Here is a 25,413-nt window from a genome sequence, read left to right on the forward strand (position 1 = left end):
AAAAACCCCGACATTCCTGGAAGTCTACATGTTCGTAAAGAATGATTTAGAGTTGATGTACTTTTTTTTGCTTTGTACACAAATTGTCGAGTCACTTTTTCCTAGTAGGTATACCGTATACGTTTTCGAAATTTAGTCGGAACGACTTGAGATGCAAAAAACCGTTGCAACGATGCGAGAGCCGCAAGGTCAAAGTGTCACACGACTGTAACGGGAATAATAATTACAAACTGATACATTGACTTTGAAACTTCTTTTCTCTGTGTTATTAAAGATTTAAAAACGTCAAGCACCTGTTCTGGTAGTTGGAAATAGTAAAACAAAATGACGTCGACTTTCAACACTTTTGAATAGCGCGAGACAAGTGATTGAAAATTCAAATTGAAATTCGCGAATGCAGAGCGTTTTTGAGCCGGTAAAATGTAAGCGCTCGATACCGTAATGCAACTAACCTCGGTGGTTGTTACAATTATTGCTGGCTAAAAGTGGACGTAGCAAACTAAATTTCGTTGCCAAACTTTCATTTGGAGCTTCAGAATGGCTAAGAATTATTGTTCATTATCTTGTTGAAAAACTCATTTTACACCTCGAATTTCCTCAAAATATCACAGTTTTTGTGAAATGATCCATATTCATGTGTGTAGATACGTCATATTTATAGATAGACAACATGCGCGTCTGTCAGCTGTAGATAAATTACAAAAAAGTCGTTAAAAAGCTTCTAATTAAAAATTCTCAAGTACTTATCAACTAACGATTCCGAACTAAAAAATTTCCATTCGAAATATCTATTATACTTAAATACCGTGTAGAAAACACTTCAACCTTGAGAATTTTTATTTTATAACCCAGGGAATTTTAAAAATCGAATGATGAATTCTAAAATTCCAGAGAACCGTTGCGATCCAATGCAACGAGTCGAGGCAACGAGTTACAATTTCTCAAAAAAATTTTTTTCGAATCAAGTACTTTACATGCATATGATTATAGCTACAAAGAGAACGACGCTCCCGACAATATTGACGCGTAATTCTAATAAACGACCGCATGTTCCTAAGCGACAAATAAAAAATATAGATAATAAGTATAATTTAAAATGTGCATTTTGTTTTATATTGAAATTCATGTTACAAACAGCAAGTGCGGAAGCAACGCTCCCGAGGGCTCTTTTCGCATGATGGCATACAACATATCATTCAAAAAGCTAAGAACCGTTACATAAGATTGAGCGCGCTTTCGTTAAACAAAGCTCGGTCCATTGCAAATTGCAATGTATGAAAATAAGCATACACGGATACGTCGATAGGGAAGAAATCTAGAAGAAGGCAATATACTTGATAAAATTTATAACAACTACAAGTAGGTATTTGGCGTAGACATGAATGTTGAGTACAAACGTTGCACAGCGCAGAGTGCACAGAGAGCGAGAAAGTGAGAGTGAAAAAACGCGGGCTTTCTGCTGTTACTGACACTCCCGACTCTGTTGCAGAACGAAAAGTGTACCTACAAGAATACACGTTTGTTGGATCATTATAGTTACCGAAACATGCAGGTAAAACTAAAATTGATTGCCGCTGCCTGCGATAACATGGGAATCGGTATCAACGGAGATTTACCATGGCGCTTGAGGTAAGTGCATCGGAACGTGGCCCTATATAGTGGCACGTTGTAAGTTTTGAATACTTAAGTAGCAGACCCGTGCACTTCTCACGCAATTTTTACTCAACTGCGTGAATGTAAGAAGTGCAGGGGTCTGCTTCTCAAAACTTGAGATGCGCTACTACGGGGGGAACATACCGATTTCGTCTTGGTGAAAGGATGAATAGCTAAATAACCTCTACATTGTAACAATAGTACAAATGAAAGAGCATATAAAATTATATCGCAAAAAGAAAAATCTCGCCGCGATGGGAAATCTAACGAGTGATTGTTTAACAAAGAAATTCGTTGCGATTTCTCCAATAGCTTGTTGGCTATCATTTTCGTCTTCATTAGCTGAAGTGCGTTTTAATCGTGGACTCAGGAATTCTTTCATTTATTTCTTTTACATATTTATCTCAAATTTATCAAACAACCTGTGTTTCTTTGTTCAAATGATTTTTCTACGCGGTAAAGAATAACAAAGGTTTTTCATTTGCTCTGCATGCGCGTCATTTGAGATAAGTGCAAATGTAAGTATAATCTTCGCGTTGATGGTTCTCAAATTAGTCTCGGAGAATTTACGTGACATATGTGACTTGACTCGCGGTTGATAAAATTACGATGAGTTATCAATTTTTTGATTACGACTCGTATAGTTACCGTTGATCTCTTTTTAATTTAATACGTATCTTTTTCATCCATGTGATAAAATTATTCAACTTTCGAGACTTTTCGATAAAATGGACAATTTGTACAAACTTAACAAGGATATGAAAAAATACTTATTTTAAGTAAAGCCTTTTTCCCTGCACTAGGAAGGAAATGGACTTTTTTACAAAAATGACATCCACTACAAAGGATCCTAACAAACAAAATGTCGTTTTGATGGGTAGAAAAACGTGGGAAAGCATTCCAAAAAAGTACAAGCCATTGGCAAACAGGATTAACGTGGTGCTTTCTTCACAGCCACTGTACGTTACTTTTTGAGTCAATATTGTTGTAAATTACGTATAAAAGACAATTCTGAACTAATTGACGCTTTTAAAGCGATCTTGGAAAAGATGCAATTGCGTGCAACAGTTTACCTGAGGCTATCCAGCAAATATCTCAAGATCACTTGAGAGACAAGGTTGAGCAAGTTTGGGTCATCGGAGGTAGTTCCATCTACCAGGTCAGCCTATAAACATTATACCCTCATGCATATTGCTAAATAAAAATTGTACACCTGATCACACGACATGATTTCAGGCTGCAATGGACTCACCAAACTTTTACAGGCTGTACTTGACAAGAGTAAAGAAGCACTTTGACTGCGACACCTTTTTCCCTGAAATTCCAAAAGACTATGCTCTAGTCAAGTTAGTATTGTCATAACATGAAAATATTTCAACAGCAGCTTTTCCTAAAATTGCTGATTTAATTCTTCCCCCAGGGATCCAGAGGTGCCAGAAGGTATCCAAGAAGAAAAGGGAATCAACTTTGAATACGAGGTCTACCAGAAGGCTTGAAGCCTCAAAAAGAAATATGAAATGTATATATACACACTTAATGTACAAAGGTAGATTTGATACTTTGAAATAAAGTTTTATTTTTCTTACGAAATACACGCAACTTTTTACAACACCATTTGCTCGTTACATCAGTACAAAAGATATACACACTTGACTTGCACGAGTGACAAGAGAGAAATTACATTAACCAGGTGGCCACTGCATTTGGCGTCCACCGAGCACGTGCAGGTGAAGGTGATACACAGACTGAGAGCCGTTCTTGCCGTCGTTTATGACGAGACGAAAGCCCTCGTCCAGGCCCTGTTCCTTGGCAAGTCTGCGAGCGACGATCATGAGATGGCCGAGCAGAGCCTCGTCCTCGTCATCGGCCTTTGACAGCTGGGGGATCGGCTTGCGTGGTATCACGAGGAAGTGCTTTGGAGCCTGCGGGTTGACGTCTTGGAAGGCTACGCACTGTACACACAATGGGACACAGTTTTAGATATATTTTAAATGTAGGTATATACACCGGCGAAAAAGCTTCGAGGTTATGCCGATTAAAACAGTAGCGTATATATATGTATAGTTGTGCGGAAGCATTGAAAGTCGCGCTAGAGAAACGAGAGCCATAAATACCTACCTGATCGTCCTCGTAAATGAAGTTGCAAGGGATCTCCTTGCGGAGTATTTTGCCGAAAATCGTGTCGCCACTGGGAGTCGCGGTTTGGGCCTTCTCCACCTCTGACGCCATTTTTCGATTTGACAAGAGCAACAGATGATGATTGCGATGAGTAGTAGCAGAAACTACTGCAGCGGCTGGTCGACCAGCCAAAATTGCGTTGTGGCTCAGGCTCACGCAGGACGAGTAATGATGGCTATTGTGCGGGCAAAGGTTTGCAGCTCTGGTTAATCTGATCACTGGGCCGAGGAGTGTTCTCATTGTTTTCAAGGGACAACCGATAAGCCCGTTATACACATGTTATTCAGCGATTATAATATAATCGCTGAGTTACCAATATGGAGTACAGATAAGATGTTTTTTACCTGCTGGCGCCAAAACAAAAAAAAAAGATACCAGTGTGAGAAAAAGCTTTGATATTTCTGGCCTATGCTTTTTGTTGTGTCTTTTTTTTTTTCTTAAGATTTTGGAGAAAAAAATACAGCACTATAGGCAGATTGAATCTAATATTTTCCATTGATCATAAACAAATATTTGAAAGTACTTAACTATCAAATAAAAAGCAGGGAGCAATGTCATTTTCAACCTGGCTTTCTGTAGAAACATGTTTTACCTAATATATTTTTAGTTGAACATCAATAAAAACATAACTTACATGCTTGATGAGGCTTGAACAAACCCAAGTCTTTTATGTTATAAGTGTACTTAAAAGTATATTCAATTGATTACAATTTTTTAGTAACTATGTTTTTCTTGAATTATTTTTCTACATGGTACTTACAAAAGAATCGTTTTTGTGCAAGATACTTTGCTTTCTAAATGCAAATGTCAAAGAAAGTCTTGTTTCTTATATGAAAGTACAAAATATTTATTTCACTCATAGATACTTATAATACGTGGTCTTAAAAAAAGTGGTGCACAAGATACATCGGAGCATCCGCAATGATTGCATACACAATACAATATAATACACTTAACATTTAACACTTAAAATACATAATAATAATAATAAATAGTACGTAAACTATATGCGTATGCTCAATAACGCTTAGTTTTTGTAATTACGGCAGTGGCAACTGGTTTTCTAATGCAAAATCATCTTTACATAACTTACAATGATCCTTAACTCCTATTTTAGGGTAAAAACGCTTGGACCTAAATTTATACGTAATTAACATAACAAAATGATGAAATACACATACCTAGACTTTACAAATTACATCACTATGTTGTGCTTAAATAAAAATATTCGTACTCTTGTACAATATTACTGATTGTTAAAACGACGCCAAAATACAAAATTGGAATTAAATATCAGTACAAATACTTTCGTAACAAAAACTTCTCATATAAACAACTTTTTTTTTTACCTCACTAATCCTACGATATTTAAACTACTAGTCCTATTAATAGACTCTGTATACATGAAAATTAACTTATCATTGTACACTTACACACACATTTCATATTGTACGGTTGAATACTACAACAAAAATTTTCCAACAATTTCATTGAAAAATTTCTTACTACGGACGTAGCGCAAACGTAAGCGTAATTAAATGATAAAGTTTTGTACAAGTAGGTGATTGAATAGTAGTGAAGAAAAAAAAAGAGCTACATTCATTTCAAATTGACGGACATGACTCGACCAAAGATCATCGAGAGCTTTTGTTTTCATCGAAGAAACGATGTTCCAGAGCTTTGCTTGCGGTCACACGTTTGTGCGGATTAAAGGTCAACATTTGTTTAATGAGATCTAATCCTGATTCGTCCAAGTTCGGAATCACCGCTTCTAAAGGCCTTGGCAGTCTGTTTGGAATTGCATCCCAAGTCAGGGACACATTATCCGGCCACTCTTCTCTAGCTGGTTTTCCAAGGATTCTGTAAACAATTTACGAATGAAATAAACATCTACCAGGTAAAAAGAAAAAAGATTATCAGTTTGAAGGACAAGTACTTGAAAATCGTGTCCAATTGATTCGTCTCGCTGGTACCGGGAAAAAGTGGCTTCATTTCGCACAGTTCAGCAATGACACAGCCAACGGACCATATGTCAATCGGACTGGCGTACGAACAACTTAAAAGCACTTCTGGCGCTCGATACCACAGTGTAACGACCTGTAATCAGACAAATCATCTACGTTGTACACTTGTGGACTCGAAAGCACAAAGTAGCAAGAAATCTTAATTAAGACTCACAAGGGAAGTCAATTTCATCTCAAAGTCGTAATCCTTGGCCAGACCAAAGTCAGCGATTTTAATGTGACCGTCCCTCGTGACCAGCAAATTTTGCGGCTTTATGTCCCTATGTATGACCCGCTGCATGTGCAGAAAGTCCACTCCCATGAGAATCTCCTGGGACAAGTGTTTGACAGTGTCGAGTGAGCAGCCGCCCTGCGATTTGCAGGCGCTGATGAACGACGCGAGATCCTGCTCGATGTGCTCGAACACCAGCCACATCGATAACCTGCCGTTCAACGGTTTCGAGCCTGCGTCTGAGGAGATGGTTTCCATAAAGTTGCCCTGGCACACGTCGAGCAGCCTCACCTGAACGTACAAACGAGAAAACATTAGCACAACGGATACACGTGAAATTTATATATTATGTAGATGCAAAAAAAAAAAAAAGAAAAAAGAGAGAAACCAACCACATGCGGATGCTGGAACTCGTTGAGCTTCCTCAGGGTCGAGATCTCCCGTATGATCCAGGGTGGCATGCCCTCCCTGGACACCGGCACGGGGACTCGCTTAAGAGCCACGACTTGGCCGTTGACGCGGTTCTTCGCCCTGAAGACTTTGCCGTAGGCTCCATCGCCGATCTTGGACAACTCGTGGTACGGTGGGTTGTCGTTTATCTGACTGACGCAGCCCAAGGGTGCGACGCCCTCCTTGCCCATCTCACAAGCTTGTGGCTGGTTAACCCCACCTTCCGTCCTTGCTGTTGTGCCGGGGGACGACGCCTTGTTGGCAGCGTCGTCGTCGCCAAAGGACTCGTCCGAGGCCGGCAGCTCCTCGGAGGCTTCGAGCAACAGACTGCCCGGGGTCTTTTCTACTTGCTGCTGTTGGCTCGCGGTGTCGCACACCTGAGTACACTCTACTACGGTGGTGTCGGGACTGGTGCAGCTCGAGGATGAGGACTCGGCGACGGCTGGTGATGGTGGGGCTGCGCTGCTGCTGATAAGCTTCGACCGCTTGGCGCTCGGCAAAGGCAGGTCCGTGCTCGAGGGGCGCGCTCTACTAGCCATCACAGCATCGCGACCTCACCTGTTTCATCGACAATCCATTTTTTTCGGTTACTTACAATTGGATTCACTGCCTCAACTTATTACGTTTTGTTAGAGGTTTATAAAAAAGTTAGGATGGACGGCTTTTCCCACGAGTACGCGATCTCGGATCGGTAAAGCGCATGGGGCATTTTTGGCGCAATGAGAGGAAGGGGGGGGGAGAAAGTTGAGATTCGTGTCAACCGACATCTTAAGTGATGGGACGAGTGAGAAGTTCAAGTCTCGCCGTTTTCGGTTTCTCTGTCTTTACGTTTACGACAACGTGAGTGGGGGATGTGCGCTAAATTTATCTGCCCCATTGGGTGTAATCCGCAATCGCCGCCAGCAGTTACATATGTACGACGTGACAACGTTGCGTGGTTGGGGGCGCTACTGTCGATTTACTGGTGATGTGATCCGCAATCTCACCAGCAGTAAAGCAGACGACGTCCGTCTACTTGCTCTTTTTCGTGACATTTTCCGACATTCTGTCGTCTGCTTTACTTTGTTTACAATCAGAAAATGTCACGAAAAAGAGCTATAGTAGACCGACGTCGTCTGCTTTACTGCTGGTGAGATTGCGGATCACATCGCCAGTAAATCGACAGTAGCGCCCCCAACCACGCAACGTTGTCACGTCGTACATATGTAACTGCTGGCGGCGATTGCGGATTACACCCCTTGTCTATGAGGCTCTTTTACAGTCAAGCTTGAATCAGATGGCGCCAGGGTACGTCGCGGCTGTCATGGCCGTCTCACTCACACAACATTACTTTTCAGTATTGTATGTATACAGGAAATTAAAGTGTAGTGGTAAAGCGCAATATTTGAAATTTTGAAATGAATAAGGAAGACAAGAAAGAATATTATGGGAGCTTAAAAGTTTCAGAATTGAAGAAGCTTTTAAAAGGGAAAGGAGCAAGAGTCAGTGGAAGAAAAGCAGAACTCGTGGACAGGTAAGTGTACATTTTAGGTTATATTTACAAGGCTATTTATGTATTTGTTTACTAATGATTGGTCTCCCAATTGCTTCGAGCCACTTTTTTTTATCACACTATCAGAAGGAAATTTAAATTTCACTTTCTTATCACAGGATATTACACTGCACTTCATTTTTCCTACTATCTTTCAACGTAAATGCAAACAAAAATTGTCTGCAAACAACAGCAATCATTTACAAAGGTTATGTCTTCTGCTTTGCTCATCACACAGATAGGCTCATGGACACAATACACAACTGTAAATTTGACGGTGTGTAAGTGCGACGGCCATGACAGCCGCGACGTGCCCTGGCGCCATCTGATTCAAGCTTGACTGTAAAAGAGCCTCATAGACACCTGGTCAGAAATGAGGTAGATATAAATTACATAACTTTTTTTTCTTAAAAATTTGAGACAGCCTAGTCTGCAAGATTTGGGCGCAATTCGCTCCGTGCCTCCGTGCAACACTTTGAAACAGCGCCACCAACGGGAAGAATTGTACATGTTCATGGACAATCGTGGCATGAACTTTCATGCTATCATGCTTACTCATTAAAGCACATGTACTTTTTATGGAAAAAATTTTTTTTCAGCATAAAACAGTGAAAAAATTACTGTTAGCTCGAAACTTGTTAACAACACTCAAAAAAACTCAACTTAGTTATAAGAGATTCGTTAATGCCTCAAAAATTCATGGCCCATAAGAGGCTATGTCATTCAGTTATTCTTATTTTACCCATGCAGGTGGCGCTGTTTCAGATTGCTGCACGGAGCTGACGGAGCGAATAAACACGGTGCGCATCCCAAGCAAGGTAAGCCAGGAGTCTCTCGGGCCATGTACGAAAACTATTCTATTGCACTTTTTTAAAAAAGTTCTGTCTCAAAATAATTGTTTTAAAGTGTAGACGTCATTGGAATATCGTAGTTTTTAAAAAATTTATTTTGTGCAAATATTTTTAATTTGAGTAGTTCCAAAATTCGTACTTTACACACGATGTGCCGAAAGTAAGCATTTCGTGCACTGTGTATGAATATAAGTGAAAAAAAGTTTTTTTAATTTTTAAAACAATTTTTTTTTTTTTAAATTATAATAAAGACATTTTCGAAAAACAATCAAACAAATCGTTTTTCATACACAGCTTCAAACAGTTGTATCAACAAGAACAATAATTCGGTGAAAAAACTTCTCATTAAAAAATTTGAATGAAATGTGTGGGCACTTACATATTATGTTATTCGTTGATATTCTTTTTCTCTACAAAATCTTATAAAGTGTAGTAACACGAGTAGTAACATATGTATGTATGAGTACTAATTGTATCATGTGCAGTATAATTTTTTGTGTTTACTATCTGCTTAAGATACGATGAGTTTTGTCCATGTGTATTATATTTATGAAATCCCTAACAAGTGTATTGAATACATTGTTTTGTATTGTGTGTAGTACATTGTATCAATTATATTTTTGAATCATGACTTAATTTCACGAAGCAGAGTTTTATGTTAGAGCCTTAACTTTTCATTTTGATTTTTTAATGAGAAAAATTTCCACCGAATTAATGTTCTTCTTGATAAAATTGTTCATATGCGCAAGGAAATCTGTTTTATTATTGTTAGTGCATTTTTAAGATAAATGTATTATTGCGTAAGAGTAAAAAGATTTTTTTATTCGAAAGAAAACTAACCACAAAAATATGTCATGTACACAGATACTATATGATTACAAGTAATAAAAACTATGTGTTTTCTTCAAATGACTTTACACAATAATGAATAACTTTGGAAATGAACACAAGACTTCGGATAAGAATCGGTAATCGTGAGTAGGCTTCAAGTCATGATTTGTTTTCATGCCAAAAAAAATTTATTTAAAATCTTACTATTAATGTTATTGGATACATCCTAATACAAACATTATTTGTTATTTAATTGCCAATTAAGTTGACATAATAGATCCCTGAATAAATTAAAAAAAAATTTCATCATTGCTTGCATTATTTTTATTCCTAAAAAAAAAAAATATCGACAGCTGCTTGCGTAATAACGTGCACGTATATATACTCTTGAGACAGGCACAGATCGTCTTCGGCGAAAGGTGGAGTAAAATTTTAGAAAAGGGAAACAACCTGGGACCATCTGCGCGTCAACACCTGCCTCCTCCTCCTCCTTTGCTTGGTAGACACAAAACCGTTTGCAGCGCATTATAACGTGTAAGTAAGTATATACACAGCTTGCAGGGCACGAATTTCTTTTGCGGGGCCCAAAAGCTGTATGTTATACACACACATATACTTACAAACACACGCGCTTTTACAAAAGTATCGAGACAGCTAGAGGCTAAGCTTACTTATACGTATGTTTCTTTTTAGTTCTCACAATTTTTCTTTTCTAAATTTTATGCACTAATTTTATTATGCAACGTGTTACCAATGGAATCTCTTGATATTTTTTTGATTTGTAAATATTTGTAAATTTAGGATTTACCTTTCCTTTGTTCAATGGTTAAATAGTATGGTAAAATGATTTTCTGTGTAATATTTGGTAGAATTAAAAAAAAAAAAAAAAAAAAAAAACAACCGAAAGTACTTTTATCAAATTCATGGTTATTTGTATTTTTATCCATCCTTGTCTCTTACAAATAAAATTTTAGAGCATTAATCAAGCATGGCTAATTTTTTTGTTTTAAAATTTAATATCAATTAAATTTTAAAATAAATGTCCAAAGCTGCATTAAAGTAAATAAATAAATAGAAAAAAAATTTTTGAAGGAAGAATGATGCCACTATTTAATAATTTATGACAAAGAAAATTAATGAATGATACAAAAAGTTTTACGATTTAAAATTGTTAAAGCCAAAATAAAAAAATTAACGTTAAATCCTAAATGATCACGGTTATTCTGTTTTTTTTTTTTTTTTTGATAATATCCTAAAGAGTAGGCAAAATACATTTTGAATTATCCACTCAACTATGAAACTAAATAAATGTTTTTTATTAGATTAGATACGCTACTGAAGAGTGATACGAAATCGTCCTATTTTAATTTAGGTGATGCAAAGAAAAAGTAGAACCCACAGAACATTTTGGTTCAAACGTTTTTTTTTTTTTTTTTTTTTTTTCGTTAAAAATAATTGAAATTTCTTCAAAGTAGTTTTTATCGAATACAGAAGAGTACTACAACAGAGTAAAAAAATGATTACGAAATTGTATTTAAAATATAGTTTTCAGGTATTAAAATATTGAAAACTGTCCACTTCTGAGTAGATCAGTATTAATGCGTAGTTATACACTATGTTTTTCTAAAATTGTAAAAGTATAATCGTGTACACGATTTATTACACAATGATTTTTAAATATTATCGTATTTTGTCGGGATATTTTAGTAATACTCAAAATATCTATAAGTAAAAATAAAATATATCATTTTATGATTTAGTCTACTAACAAGTGCACTAATAATACATCGGTCGCTTAGTAGCTTGTAAAAATTGTTCAAAAACACGTGGTCCAAGATGGAACACACTGACTTATAACATGTGATCCATCTCATCGGTGGTTTAGTTTTTTAAAATTGTTTTTAACTAATCAATATATAATTTTGCGAAGCATACCATCCACCTCTACTCAACTAACCGTTAATTAGCTAATTCGAGCACGTGGTGGCGGCCTAAATCTCCAAAAACTGTAACAAAATGCTTCAAAATTTATTTGAATCTGCTGATTAACCAAATGGTGAATAATATACGCTGAATTAGTGAAGTAGAGGTGGGGATAGGTACCAATTCAAGAGCTAACTGAAATATCATTATTTAAACAGAGCCTAACGGAGCCTGAGTCGGATGAAGCTTTTTTATTGAAAGTAAGATTTTGATAAACGAAGAAGAGTTCCACATGTAGCACATATGGCAGTACTAAGAAAGAAAAATAAAAAGGACCAAATGAAAAACAAGTCGTAAAAATGACTAAAACTCCTTTGTTACCGTTATAGTGAAAAAATTTTCCATTGACAGTGTGAATTTATAAAATAAAGTTTGTTCAGTAGCTCATTAGAAAACAATGAAAATGGAAAAAGAGTTAAAGATTAGATACGAATAGTATGAGATAAGGACACATAATAAGTTCACCCACATAATATTCAAACGTTGTATACAAAAATAATTAATTTAATACATCTTGTCACATACTCTTTAAATAAAAAGATGTTATTAAAATTGTTGTTTATGGATTCATCTGATGGCGTTTGAATTAAAAGTTGTCTTGGAAAAAACAAAAAAATACATTTGCATAATTAGTGATAATACAAAAGTTGCCGAGGTAAAATTCAGTACATACGTTTGAAAAGTTAAAAAAGTGTAAGTGTTCTCTTTTAGTGGTGTGATGTGCTTTTATTGAATAATAAAAGTATAAAAATAGTCACAGTAATTTTGATATGCGAATAAGCATGTGTTCAACGTAACTAAGTATACATACATATTTGGGCTTGTAGCAATTACAGTTTGTAACTTAAATTTTGTTAAAAGTGCCGTCTGAAATCGTGCCATAATAGCTACTTTTGACCTATGGTGATCCAAGAGGGCGAAGTTTTTGCCTCGGGCTCTACGGGGTTGCTGTATACATCATAGTCATATTTAGTTTTTTTTTTAAATATCGAAGCGTGGGAAGAGGAAGCGGGTACGAAAAAGGAAGAGCAAAAGAAACGTGAGCTCCACGAATTCCGGTGATGGAGCCAGCAAGTACGAGTACACGTCGTAATCTCCAAAAAGTTGTTGTTCCAGAATTTTTTCATCGTCCGAAACATAACTAAAGTTAAGTCAAATTTTTATGCAAAACAGAAAAGCTTTATCAAAAAATGTTGTTATGTAAAACTTTTTTCTGCATGAACATACTCACAGTGTGATCATATTTCCAGATATTTCGAAGAAATCTTTATCCGATCACTGTTTACAGAATAAGTAAAATATATTTTTTCAGAGTAAGTCAACTACCGTACTTGATCTCGGATCCCCTCGTTCAGTTGGTATTTTTTTTTTTTCTCTTTCTTTTTATCGTTCTCCTGTCTTCACGCAAATTCATTCAACCAGCGCGTTTATAAGTAGTTTGAACATTTTCAAGTGTTGTGTGTTATTAAAATAATCTTAATGATAACTCCCAAGAGTTTTTCTGTACAGCAGTTACATTTTGATTATTAAAAAATTAAGATTAATTTCACTCATGTTTCTGTCAAAATATCGTTGACTAACGAATTAATATATCTTTTATTGTTTCAGTTAAAGAGTATACTGTTAAAATGTGGAAACTTCTGATTAATAGTAACGCATAGTCATGTTAAGGATAGTTATGTATGAATTTTATTGTTTTATAAGTAATTTTCAAAGAAAAATTTTGTTTGATTTAGTGCCACCAAACCAAAAATGTAGCGGTTTAAAGAGAAAAAACGAATTTTCGATAAATACATCCACAATATTTATTGTTTATCGATATTAATTTATTGCTCTTCTTTTATTATCTGCTGTAACTTTTGATTGGTACCATTAAATTGAACAAGTTACTTTTTAATCGATAGCTTACCTACACGTACCAGAAATAGATGTACTTTTTTCTCATAATTTTGAAGTTTGTCTGAGATACTCACGGAAGAATCAGCCATATATTATATTGACAAATATAGGTATTCGCTATGCACATCTACGGTGCTGCCCTCATTGTCATTAATTTCTTATGTTAAATCTTATATAGAGCAAAATAGTTGAAGCGGCCGTCGTCGACAAAAGTTCTTTACATTCTCATAAGAATATGTGTGAAAGTGACAGGTAGCGCCAAATGATAGGCGCATAGCGAATACACACAAATGTTACACGCACTGTAGATAATATGCGGCGAGACTCAAGTTGTTACGAGTAAGAATTAAATTGCTTTTCTTTAGGGCACTGAAGTTTCGAATTTTTATTTATAGCTCAGGTGTAGGCAGCTTTCTGTCGAAACCTTGACCGAAGATTGTTAACCGAGTGGAAAATTTTTTGTTCTTATTTGTGGAGCTGAAGGTTCATGGCTGATTTGTTTGATTTAACGAGTTTTAAATAAACGCTGTTTACTTTGATCGCAACAACCCATGACAATTATTACAAGTCACCATAATTTGTAGTAGTTTTTAGTTTAAAAAATCAGTGTCTTCAAGAATAGATGTGATTTCTGATTGTAGAAGTAAATGAATTCGTACATAAATGGTGTCTTGATGGAAAAGTTGTTTGCCGAATCGAAACTTTTACAGTTTGACTTAAAGGGCACTACCCTATTACTATACATTTTTATGGACTCAATCAAAAAGATATACATTGTTTGTTCGTTTTTAATGTCAAATATGAATTTACCGATCACTCGAATTGATTTTGTTGAGATGATTAACAATGTGGTATTGAATTGACGAAATATTGATTAACTTAAAGTAAATAAAATAAAAACTAATATTTAATGGTTAAAAAAAAGTTTAATCCGTCACAAATACCATGCACCGTCTTGCACGTTTAAAACACGGATTACAAAATTTTCTTATCAAATCGTTAAAAAAAAAAATTCGTGTAGATATTTCTGTGATGTGTTATCTTGGTAATTAACACTACTTAAGTATCCTCCATTTACACGAAACATTTCATATTTAAAGAAATGAAAATTATCATGTTAAAATACAGTTTTAAAACTTCGATAATCAGGTGATTTCTTTGAGGAATTTAAAAATACCTACTGACGTTTGTGGTACTGTGTTGCATATACATGCTCAATAACTATAAAAATGTTTTTAATACGACGCTTTTATCCAACACCACAGCTGGCATCACAAATTCTTACTCTTCATCTTTGTTTGTTTAATTAATTTTTCAAATAATTAATTAAAACGTTAAAAGTGGGTTTGTTCGTGCATAAATGTCTATGTGCATTTGCAAAACGAAACAAAATCACGTGCAGCGATTTTTCTGCTCCATTTTTGTGCAGCACACTTAACACTTTACGTATAAATACTTACAACAAACTAATAATGCAACGACGTGAGTAAGACACGTGTGCTCAAACACATGTATGTTTGAACCTCGTATTTGTATTACAGCCTTACATTATAGTACTACACTCACGCTACGAGTTAAGTTAAAAGTAATCACTTTATCTCCTTTTTTTCCTTTTAAATAAATAACTGTAGTATATACTATAAGACGCACCAACTCACCAGGGGCCCTATCCTCTAAGTGTGTCGGTGAGTGACACAACTGACACCAGGCCAACACAGTCAATTTCGACCAATCAGAGAGCTCCTTTAGCTGTGTATTGGCTATGTCGTCTGCCAACACGTTTAGAGGATAGGGCCCCATAACCGTCGACAACATATATAAAAAATTACTTTCTCTTGTCACTAATGTTACTATAATAGCTACAATACGTGTAAGTTGGTATTGCAGGTGTTACTTCGGGACTTGATCATCTACAGTTAAAAGTACTGAAAAAACTTCTCGAGTCTTTTAATAATTTAATATACTTAATGCAATTAAAAATTACCTGAAGGGAGCACTATGAAAGCAGTATTATACGTATATTGGTAGTGGTATCCACATCACTCTATACACAACACGATTTAAAAAAAAGCAGCTTGTCTGCAGGTCTGCCGTGGTCTATTCGTCTCTGTAGCTTCCGTTGCACTGTCCCTGTCCCTGACCGTCTGCGGCAGATCTCTTACTTTTAAAATTTTGTTGAGCCGCCGAATCGGCTGCAGTTGCAGCTTGCAGCTGTACACGGCCAGATATTCCCGACCCCCTCCGACGAGTTGAGTGACACTGAAGTTATATACTGAAGTACGTGATTTCAGTGTCACTCAACTCGTCGGAGGGGGTCGGGAATATCTGGCCGTCTAGTGGGTCGGCGACATTGTGCCTAAAACATTGTGCCAAGAGACGACATGTTATTAGGGTGCATACACATCGCGAACGAAGCTTAACCTTAAAGATTGTGTCATCACTGGTATAGCTACGTGCACTCTCGTGCACTTTTTTTTATCAATAATAACGACGACTACTCAAACACTTGCGACATTAGTGGCTCAGTAGCTCAGCACTCATATTGGCTCCGTGCAATGCCGTGCATGTACCGAGCTGCCCTTATTTCATACCACCAACGCATGTTAAATCTTACGGAAGCAAATAGTACCCGTGGCAGCCACCGGCGACACCATATCCCCGTTTCCATAAAAGTGACAGCCAGCGCTAGCCCCCCCCTCCAACTTCAATACTTCATGCATGTAGCCAATCCGACGAAATCGGTAGAGAGACGGCTTTTAATTATCAATTTCGTTTTGATTGTCAAGCGAGAAAAGGAAACTTGGAAAAAAACAGTACTTGAGCATGTTCTACATACCGAAATATACACGATATATTATCCATAGTAGTCCGGGTAGCGTCTGCACCAGGTGGCCCATGTAAACTATGGTTTTTAACGTTTTTTTACTTTTTTTTTTTTTTGTTTTTTTTTTTTCCATAGAAACCGATTTCACCTTTGAGAACGATGCAAATGGTTTAAAATGAAATTGTTGTAACAAATACGATAAACTTTGAAGCTTCGTTTGGAACATTTTTTTTCTCAATAATTTGTTCTACGTCACAAAAAAAAAGTCTAGTGTAATTTTTGGTACAAAAACTTTCACAAAAAATTGAAAATTTTATTAGTTATTAAAAAAACGCTTGATTTCTTTACGAATCCTTTTAAAGGCAATGAACATAAAAATTACAAGTAACATTTCTTTTTTAAAATAGGCTAAATTATTAGAAACAAAATTTCGAATGAATATTTCTGGATTATCGTATTTCTTTGAACAGTTGACAAATTGTACAACTTTCAACCGGTTGGATCGATTCTTACGCCAAAAAATACATTAAAAAACTTAGGTTCATCCGTGGAACTCCAGATGCACGTGGAATCATAACGTAAAACCGATAGCAGCCATGAAGTTGTCTTACCTTCTGGCCCATACTCGATCCCTACAGGCCCGTATATAATATACCGAAGTCATTCGCGTTTCGTCTCTTTTTCTCTTTTGTATCTTATTGTCTGTCAGTCTGTATGTATTGTATAATATGTTGTGTCGCAGTGTCGCACTCATGTATATATGCACGTGAAGGAAAGGGAGAGAAATCAGAGAAACGAAAGAGAGGCGCTTTGCTTTCATATTCTTCCTCAAGTACTCCCGTCTCTCGTCTTTTTTTTACTATACAAGCCGTGCCAATACAATGTTGCAGTGCACGGCAAATGCTTGCCGACGCCAAACAAAACAGCCCGCAAATTATCGATTTGTGCAAAAAAAAAAATACTAGGCGACGTGTTTTTATCTGCACATTTCGTTTATGAAAATAATTAAAACTGCACATGCCTCACTTTTGTATAAAAAATTAAAGAAGTTAGTCGATCCGCAGGCCGTAGTTGGATCGCGATATCTCTCTTATTAGAGCGTATATTTCCAACTGCACAGGGGCTTAAAAAACTGCACATTGTCTAAACTTAATGGCACAGTCAAAATTTCTATCTGCACACTCTTGATTAATTAATAAATAAATAAAATCTCTTTATAACGCCTACGGGTGATATGCAGCTAGTGTAGTAGTAGTTAGTAGTTACATATTGCGCATGCGCGCGGCATGTGTATACTGCATATCACCCGTAGGCGTTATAAAGAGATTTTATTTATTTATTAATTAATCAAGAGTGTGCAGATAGAAATTTTGACTGTGCCATTAAGTTTAGACAATGTGCAGTTTTTTAAGCTCCTGTGCAGTTGGAAATACGCTCTAATAAGAGAGATATCGCGATCCAACTACGGCCTGCAAATCGACTAACTTCTTTAATTTTTTATACAAAAGTGAGGCATGTGCAGTTCTAATTATTTTCATAAACGAAATGTGCAGATAAAAACACGTTGCCTAGTATTTTTTTTTTTGCACAAATCGATAATTTGCGGGCTGGCTTCCAGGAGGTGATCGAACCGATTTTTTTCACTCCTCTCTTCTTCTTCCTTCTTGTTTCTTTTACCTTTCAACAGTGTGAGTAGTGTTGATTTCCTCTCGCAACCTTTTTACTTAATTTGTATAAATACGTGCCCATTTCGCCCGTTTCATAAAATTATGCACTCGGTGTACGTATACTAAGTATTTTTCTCACGTATTCTTCCATCCCCATGCACGTCTTCTTCGTACGCTTCTCTCTTCACTTCAGTTTCCTAAACTTCTCAGGCACTACCTATATTTACACAGTAGCTTCTTACGAAAAATAAATCCCGTTTAGATTTTTTAAAAGATCCTGCCCTTATTACGTATGAATGATTTTTACACTCTATGAAAATTATCTTGTAGCGTCACCCAGAATATTAACTAAGGATTAATCTTTCGAGAAAATTTTTTTTTTTTTTTTTTCGTTTATACATAAGAAAATTAAATGTAAAAACACGATTTTTTTGCTGTAAAAGATTATCATGTGTTGGTGGTCCTGCTGCTTTAAATACCAACTATAAATGTATGCTCACACGAATCCGAGTAAGACTTCAATCATTTTTTCACACCCATGATTTTGCTCTCACTTTTTTTTTTTTTATTTCTGTTTTATTTGTACAAAGAATATTCATAAGTTTTTGCTTTGAACTTAGAAGCTGTAGAGTTAGAAATTGGATGTTTGCCAACACGGTTAATTAAAGTGTACACGTTTAAAGGTATATTATACACTCGCGTTATCAGTCACAATTTTGTCGGGGGAAATCATTGTAATGTGTTTACTTTCAAATACTTTACTACACCTAATAATAAATGACGAGATGTATAAATAAATAAATGAATGAATCGATGGTACGTCTTTACACTGAAAAAAAAATTCTGGGAATCAAGAAAGCATTTGTTAGAACAGTTCTATCAGCTAAATATTCTCCTGATGCAAAATAAATTTTTTTTTTTTTGCATCAAGAGTACTTTTTTATTTGAAACAAATATTTTCCATAAGTGAGAAAACATAATCTTATTCTCTAAAATTATTTGCCACGAACTACACTCTTGCAAATCTTTTCTTGATTCTCGAAAATTTTTTTTTCTATGTACTTTTTCTCACGTGTTATATTACGTCCCACACGCAGGTAATAAAATCCACACATCCGAGATCAATGTATTTTCTTCCTCATTCATTCTTAACATGTTTCTTTTGAGTTTTAATGCATACTATGATCGCCCACTTTGTACCGACCTTTATACATATATATATAAATACTGGTGATGCTCATGCAAACAAGGCAGTCTCAAACAACTCTCGGACGCTGCGGTCGCTCTGGTGGTGTGACAAAAAGTAATGTATATAATATATATACCTCACATACTTCCCATCCGAGATAACAAAAAATCTCCCCCACCGAGTGTGGCATTTTCGTTACTATAATTGTATGCTTGGAAACCCTTAGTCCCACATCAGTCGAGTCCACGACCGTTTAATTTTACATTGCTTATAATACGTGTGAAAAAAAAAGAAAAAAAAAAAAGTTGATAGACGCACAATTGTGTAACGCAAACGACTTATCCTCCATTTTCTGCGTAAACCATATAAAATGTGTACATCAATATAATATCGGTACAGCACAACTATACCTTACTCTTACCGATGCTGGGTCACCAGCGTCAAGGGCTCGTGGTCGTCGTCGCTCATGGTCACCCCCTCGTGCACACGGGATACGTTATACATATGTGCGTGTACACACAAAAGTATGGAACATTCACAAAGAAATCACTGCCGATTTTTGAAGCGCGTGTTGTAAGGGCCGTTCAGCTGTTGCGAATAGACTGACCCGCTCGCAGCTGGGAACGATCGCGCGTACCCTACGACAACGGCTCCGTGTGCGGTTTTAACCGGCGCTTGTTCTTTCTTCGTTCCTTCGGCTCTTTCTTCCCTATTGTATACGCTCGAGAGAGTGTGAGCGTAAGTTTTTCTCGCGAAATTTGCGTGTGTAGGACACACGGGGCATCTCGCGAAAAACAATATTTTTTGCGTCCGAGTCAATTGAAAACACCAGTTTTAGAAAATGTTTTTTTTAAAGTGTTCTTCTGTTGGCGTTGCAACTCAAGTTGGATCATATATAAAGCTATATGGAGAGGTGTGGCTAAACTTGCGTTACGGGGTCGTTCCTTACTTCGGAATTTTTGCTTTTGACCGCGCTTGGAGGCAAAATGCGAAATTTTTTTTTTTTTTTTTCGCACTCTATAGGACATTAGAGCGTCATCGACCGCAACTTTTTAAAATTGAAATAACGTCCAATGGTGGTACTGTCAAATTTTGTATTTATTAAAAAACAAAACGACGCTTCGGCCGTTTGGACAATGTCCCGGCCCTCATCAGGTACAACAATCTCTGACTCTTACGAAGGGGATGTAAAATCGTAATGTGAATTAACATTGGCCAGGACATTGTCCAAACGGCCGAAGCGTCGTTTTGTTTTTTAATAAATACAAAAATACAAAATTTGATAGTACCACCATTGGACGTTATTTTAATTATTAATCAACTGTCGTTGGACGTCTTATATTATTTTCAAAATTGAGTTGCCACTCGGATGGTGGAGGGTAAAAATAAAGCTGTTACTTAAGTAGGTACTTACGCGATATGAGTGCACGGGCGACGGTTATTTTTCATTCGATCCTTCGGAATTTTGAATGTACAACGAATAGCCAACCCTCTTTTTCAAGCAGTTGCAGCAGGGACCAAAAAAATTTGTTTCGTTTACAAACAAAACAGAAGAAATATTAGAAAATTTTTCCGAGGGTGAAAAATCTTCAGGGACAAACTCAGAGGAGGAAGTGTCGGATTCGCTAGGGTGCCAATGGGGCTAGAGGAGAGGCACTTATACCCATCAGGGTGAAGCTCGATGGAAACGAATGTGATTATTTCTCATAATCATTTATTGCGCTGTCACAAGTTTCATTTGCGAAGCCTATTTTGACACTTTTGAATTTCGTGTTACAAATGATTTAATTTGGCCAAGCGATTAATTTTTAGAAACTGGAAATTGATCGTTGTATATTCCAGAGCGCACAAAAATATTGCCAATTTTTTTGCAGCCCCAAATTTTATCTCGAAAAACTCTGACTTTAGGCTTCACAATTGCAACAAAAAAAGTACCGTAAAGCTGTTATAAAATTTTTTTTAAAATTATACTTCAAATAACATGGGTTTTCAAAAAATAACGGTAGAGTCGGGCAAAACAGTTTCCAACTAGTTTGGACCCGTTTGGACCTCACATAACTTGGAAAAAATGATGAAAAAAAATTCTAAACGTTGTCAAACAATTTAAAAAATGTTCAGTTAAGGCGTGATAATATCGCAGTTTTTGTGAAATGACCCATATGTGATAGATTAAATGTGTGGTAGGGATGAGAGACAGGCGGGCGAGCAGACGAGATCGGTATAGGTATAGTTATAACCGGAAACGACGCAGTCCATCTCTGTTTTGCAAACGGAGGGGGTCCTGTGTAATCTACATTTCGCGCGCGCTCTCGCATTCTTTACGTGATTCATATATCTATATTTGCCTTGGTGCGCCTGGTACTAACAATTCACTTAGTAGCTTAGCACCATCGAAATTGATATTCAATTTTTATAAGGTGACAAAACTTGGGATCCACGAGTTTGAGTAATTACATTTCGATGGTTCCCACTGTGGCGCTGGTATCGGGGTGCTGCAAGCATTAAAGCATGTGCTTCATTTATCCATGTTCTCCAATATATTATTACTTCTTTTTTTTTTTTTTTTTTTTTTTTTTTTTTTTTTTTTTTTTTACGAAGTATAAGTATAGTTCTCTTTGCTATCCCAAAATTTTTTCTGACCAAGTCAGTGGTTAAAAAAAATCTGCTTATTTTTTGGTCTTTGTTCATTACTAATTTTGTTTAAGGTATTACTATTTAATTTTAAAAAACGCTGGAGTTTTTTGTACACTCATAAAAATGAAAAACCAAAAATTAAAGGTAAATTCATTTTTGAACTACTGTGAACTATACATAACAGTGATATCAATTACCACCGTGAACGACTGAGTTTTTGAGTATTGACAATTTTTGAACAAAAAATTGTATAAATATTTGTTTTTGTAAGACCTGCTTTAATTTACTCAAATTATTGCAGAATATCAATATCACATTAGTATGGGCTAAAAATTACTTCCTAAATTATCATAATTTTTGTTTTTGCATTCTAGAAACTAAAAATTACTTTGGAGACAAACCGGTATGTAAAAAAATTCATTTTCATGAGATTTCCAACTTTTTTGAACCACGTTAATTGAAAAAAAAAATAAAAAAAAATAAAAAAAGCTATAAAAGTTATACAGGTAAAAAAATAATTTATTCAATTTATTTATTTGTTTTCATTTTCTAACTATAAATATATGAAATCAATTTAGTAAAAATAAATAGATACAGAAATCAAATATACACAGGTAAAACCACAGCTGTATGGGAAAAATTAATTTTTTTTTATTTTTAATTTTCTTAGAATATATTTTAATATATACCTATTGAAATTCGACAATTTTGTGGCTGGTGAAATTGTTTCTTCTGACCAAAAATATTGGTTTTTAATGCAACAAGTTATGTTGAAAAAATGATGCTACCCTTGCTACCCACAAAATTGCAGCCGTATTAGATACACCGTTTACATGTCTCCGTGCATACAGTCTAATGCAATATCTAATGTTCACCATAAGATCAACGTGGACCACACATTTATGTCCAAAATTTGTTTCACGCTCAATATAAACAGTTTGGCTGATTGCGTTTTTTGCTGCAGCATAAATTAATATGAGGAATTTTTGAGTAGCAGCCATGCTTAAAAGTATGTAATAAACAGAAAAACCTCTATCAGGTAACCGATCAAAAGCCTTCTTTTACCATTATTTACTGCTATCTTAAAAATATTTCAGTTTCACTATACTTATTCATATAATTATTTTGTGTATTTTATGTATACTGATTTACAATTTTTTTTAACCAGTATTGATATTTTACTCTCATTTATTTTTACCTAAACTGTCACTAACCATATAAATTATAACACTATTTAAATTAGTATATGACATGATGTATTAGTTATGATATTATGGTGTAATTAAAAATAATTGAAGTTAAAATTTTGATGCTGCATAATGATTCAAACTTTTTTTTTGATTCAGTTCTTTTTTTAAGGCTCTCAATGATTTTATGCACAAGTTATACCTATAACACATGTACCTTAAGTATCTGCAATGTACATGATTACCTTCATCTGAATATCTGAATCTGAATTTTATTGAAAGTTTCGAATAGCTGGTTTTTGGTTCGAAAATTAAAAATTACCTCAACTGAAATTATGTTCTGAAGTTAGGCTTACCTTTTTGAAGATCGTTGATTTTTATCTCAATTATGTATCTTTACCACACGAACAAATTTTTAGAGAAAAAGTTCTTGGGTACAATGGAATTTGCAACAGAACAAAAAATAGTGTAATTTTTTCTGAAGAATAAATGCACGCGGTGGCTCGACAATGAAAAAGAAAGAGGGATAAAGAGAGTCTCGAGAGCACGGTATGATGCGTTTTACGCGGGCATTGGTTGAACAGGTTTTTGGCATCCAATTTAGAAGAAGCAGCTTCCTCGAGAAGTCCTCCCGTGTCAGCGAGAAAAAGAAGGCGAGAGTGAGAGAGACCGCGCGGAATGCAAAAGGAACTCGGGAATCCTGACCTTCGAACCAGCCGGCTTCCTTTATGTTTTATGTGCTGGCAGTTTGTTCACCTCTGTACTGCAGGCTATTGTCCTGTCTTTCGTGCATGTTCGCTTGTATGATGTAAACATTTACCCTTTAATGTGCACTGTTTTTATTTATAGTTGTGTTTGAAAGCACTTTTTTTTACCATTTAAGTACTTTCTTTATATTGCAAATTAGATATTAGAAAAAAAAAACCGATAAAGTTCATTCTTATAATTAACTCTTTATTATCATCAAGTCCTCGTTTGATACATTTATAACTTCGAAAGTATATTATTTTTTTGCTTTTAAGTGTACACGTATCTTCAATAATTTTGTCATATAAATGTACACTATAAAATACATCATTTTATTGTTTCAATGATTTCTTATCGTATAATAGTGAGTTTTATTTTTGTTGCAATTTTTTTTCCTTCAGTAAATATTTCGCTTTTTTCGTTTGTTTACCAACTATAAAGTAACATCATATTTCGTCGTCGTTACATATTACACGGCAAAGTTTAAGTTCTAATGCACACTTTGACGTAAGTACTTTAACAAAGAAGATTTCTACTGAGATTAATTTTCAAATAAATATTTAAAATTAAGACATATGGCTATCGAAGAAATGAAAATTTTAAACAATATTGGCATGTGTATTCGTTTACTTTTATTTAGTCATCTAAGAAAATATTATCAATTTATCATCCCTTAACTGACGCTACGAAAGTAAATAATTCGATCTTTCCAACATTTTTTTTATTTCTATGACCTTTGCAAGTTAGAAAATTATTTTATCATTTTTTAAATTCTAATTTCTGAATTTTTAAAAATAATTAAGCTTTGGAGAAGGTGATGATGCCACAATCGCGTGTACATTGTAGCTGTTGATCAAAGCAAAAGAGAGTGCATCACTGGGGTACAACCGGGGAGGGTATTTGAATTTTTTACCTTTTTACAACTGACATGTAAAAGAGAATGAGAGAGAGTGACTTTCTATTGACTTGGGAAGGCTATCTGGTTGAGGCTGCGTTCAAACGGGCAAGCGATTTTTTCCTCGTGACATTTATTACTTCTAGTATTTAACATTAATTTAAAAAAAATCTAAATGTTGAAATGAAAAATTTTTTTTGGGAAAAAAGAAAACAGAAATATTAAAGAGAAGTATCAAGTATTTAATTGTTTCGGGCTTCTCTTAATTTAATCCAATGTATACTTTTACCCTACACTTTTGAGAAAATGTTTTAGCTGACTTTAGTATCAGTTATAATTGGAGACTCCAAGAAAGCATTGCTATGGTTAATTCAGTATTATTTTAGGCTGACGCACTGTATTCATTCTAAAAATTTTCAATACGTCTAAAGCAGAATTTTCGCTATACGTACATGCTCACATTTTTGAAATAGCGTGTAGTTAATCATGAGTTCTTACATTCTTATTAGCGTGTGAAAATTTCAAAATGTCGAAAAAAATTTGTTAAAATATTATGTGATTGATTAAAAAAAAAAATTTCTTTATGTTGCATGAGTATACAAATTTTAAAAACCTTGACAAAAGAATTTATTTTTGTGACTAAAAACTATTTCTGGCTC

At 35.3% G+C, this 25,413-nt stretch overlaps 3 protein-coding genes across 7 annotated transcripts; 1 reads left to right on the forward strand and 2 right to left on the reverse strand.

Annotated features, from left to right (window-relative positions):
- Positions 1-1,419: 1,419 nt before the first annotated feature.
- Dhfr (dihydrofolate reductase) lies at positions 1,420-3,243 on the forward strand. Its single transcript, XM_014352727.2, has 5 exons — positions 1,420-1,629; positions 2,457-2,612; positions 2,689-2,812; positions 2,890-2,999; positions 3,074-3,243. Exons 1-5 carry the CDS (start codon positions 1,547-1,549, stop codon positions 3,147-3,149), a joined length of 549 nt encoding a protein of 182 aa, XP_014208213.1. The 5' UTR covers positions 1,420-1,546; the 3' UTR covers positions 3,150-3,243.
- HINT1 (histidine triad nucleotide binding protein 1) lies at positions 3,240-8,666 on the reverse strand. Of its 2 annotated transcripts, XM_089591149.1 has the most exons (3): positions 8,649-8,666; positions 3,772-3,888; positions 3,240-3,605 (listed from the first exon to the last, which is right to left on the reverse strand). In XM_089591149.1, exons 2-3 carry the CDS (start codon positions 3,880-3,882, stop codon positions 3,336-3,338), a joined length of 381 nt encoding a protein of 126 aa, XP_089447275.1. In that variant the 5' UTR covers positions 3,883-3,888; positions 8,649-8,666; the 3' UTR covers positions 3,240-3,335. The 2 variants fall into 2 exon arrangements, with proteins under 2 accessions (XP_089447275.1, XP_014208212.2); XM_014352726.2 differs by lacking the exon at positions 8,649-8,666 and having other exon boundaries at positions 3,772-4,108.
- On the reverse strand, positions 4,497-19,936 carry LOC106639223 (cyclin-dependent kinase 4). Of its 4 annotated transcripts, none has more exons than XM_089591146.1 (5): positions 19,713-19,936; positions 6,459-7,074; positions 6,010-6,357; positions 5,768-5,928; positions 4,497-5,691 (listed from the first exon to the last, which is right to left on the reverse strand). In XM_089591146.1, the coding sequence occupies exons 2-5, from the start codon at positions 7,053-7,055 to the stop codon at positions 5,466-5,468; spliced, it is 1,332 nt and encodes a 443-aa protein (XP_089447272.1). In that variant the 5' UTR covers positions 7,056-7,074; positions 19,713-19,936; the 3' UTR covers positions 4,497-5,465. The 4 variants fall into 4 exon arrangements, with proteins under 4 accessions (XP_089447272.1, XP_089447271.1, XP_089447273.1 ...); XM_089591145.1 differs by having other exon boundaries at positions 19,702-19,936; XM_089591147.1 differs by lacking the exon at positions 19,713-19,936 and adding an exon at positions 15,596-15,699.
- Between the last annotated feature and the right edge of the window lie 5,477 nt (positions 19,937-25,413).

The sequence above is a fragment of the Copidosoma floridanum genome, unplaced genomic scaffold (assembly GCF_036245765.1).
Source record: "Copidosoma floridanum isolate Cflo_tuat_1 unplaced genomic scaffold, Cflo_Japanese_pri ptg000013l, whole genome shotgun sequence".
Classification (NCBI taxonomy): Eukaryota; Metazoa; Arthropoda; class Insecta; order Hymenoptera; family Encyrtidae; genus Copidosoma; species Copidosoma floridanum.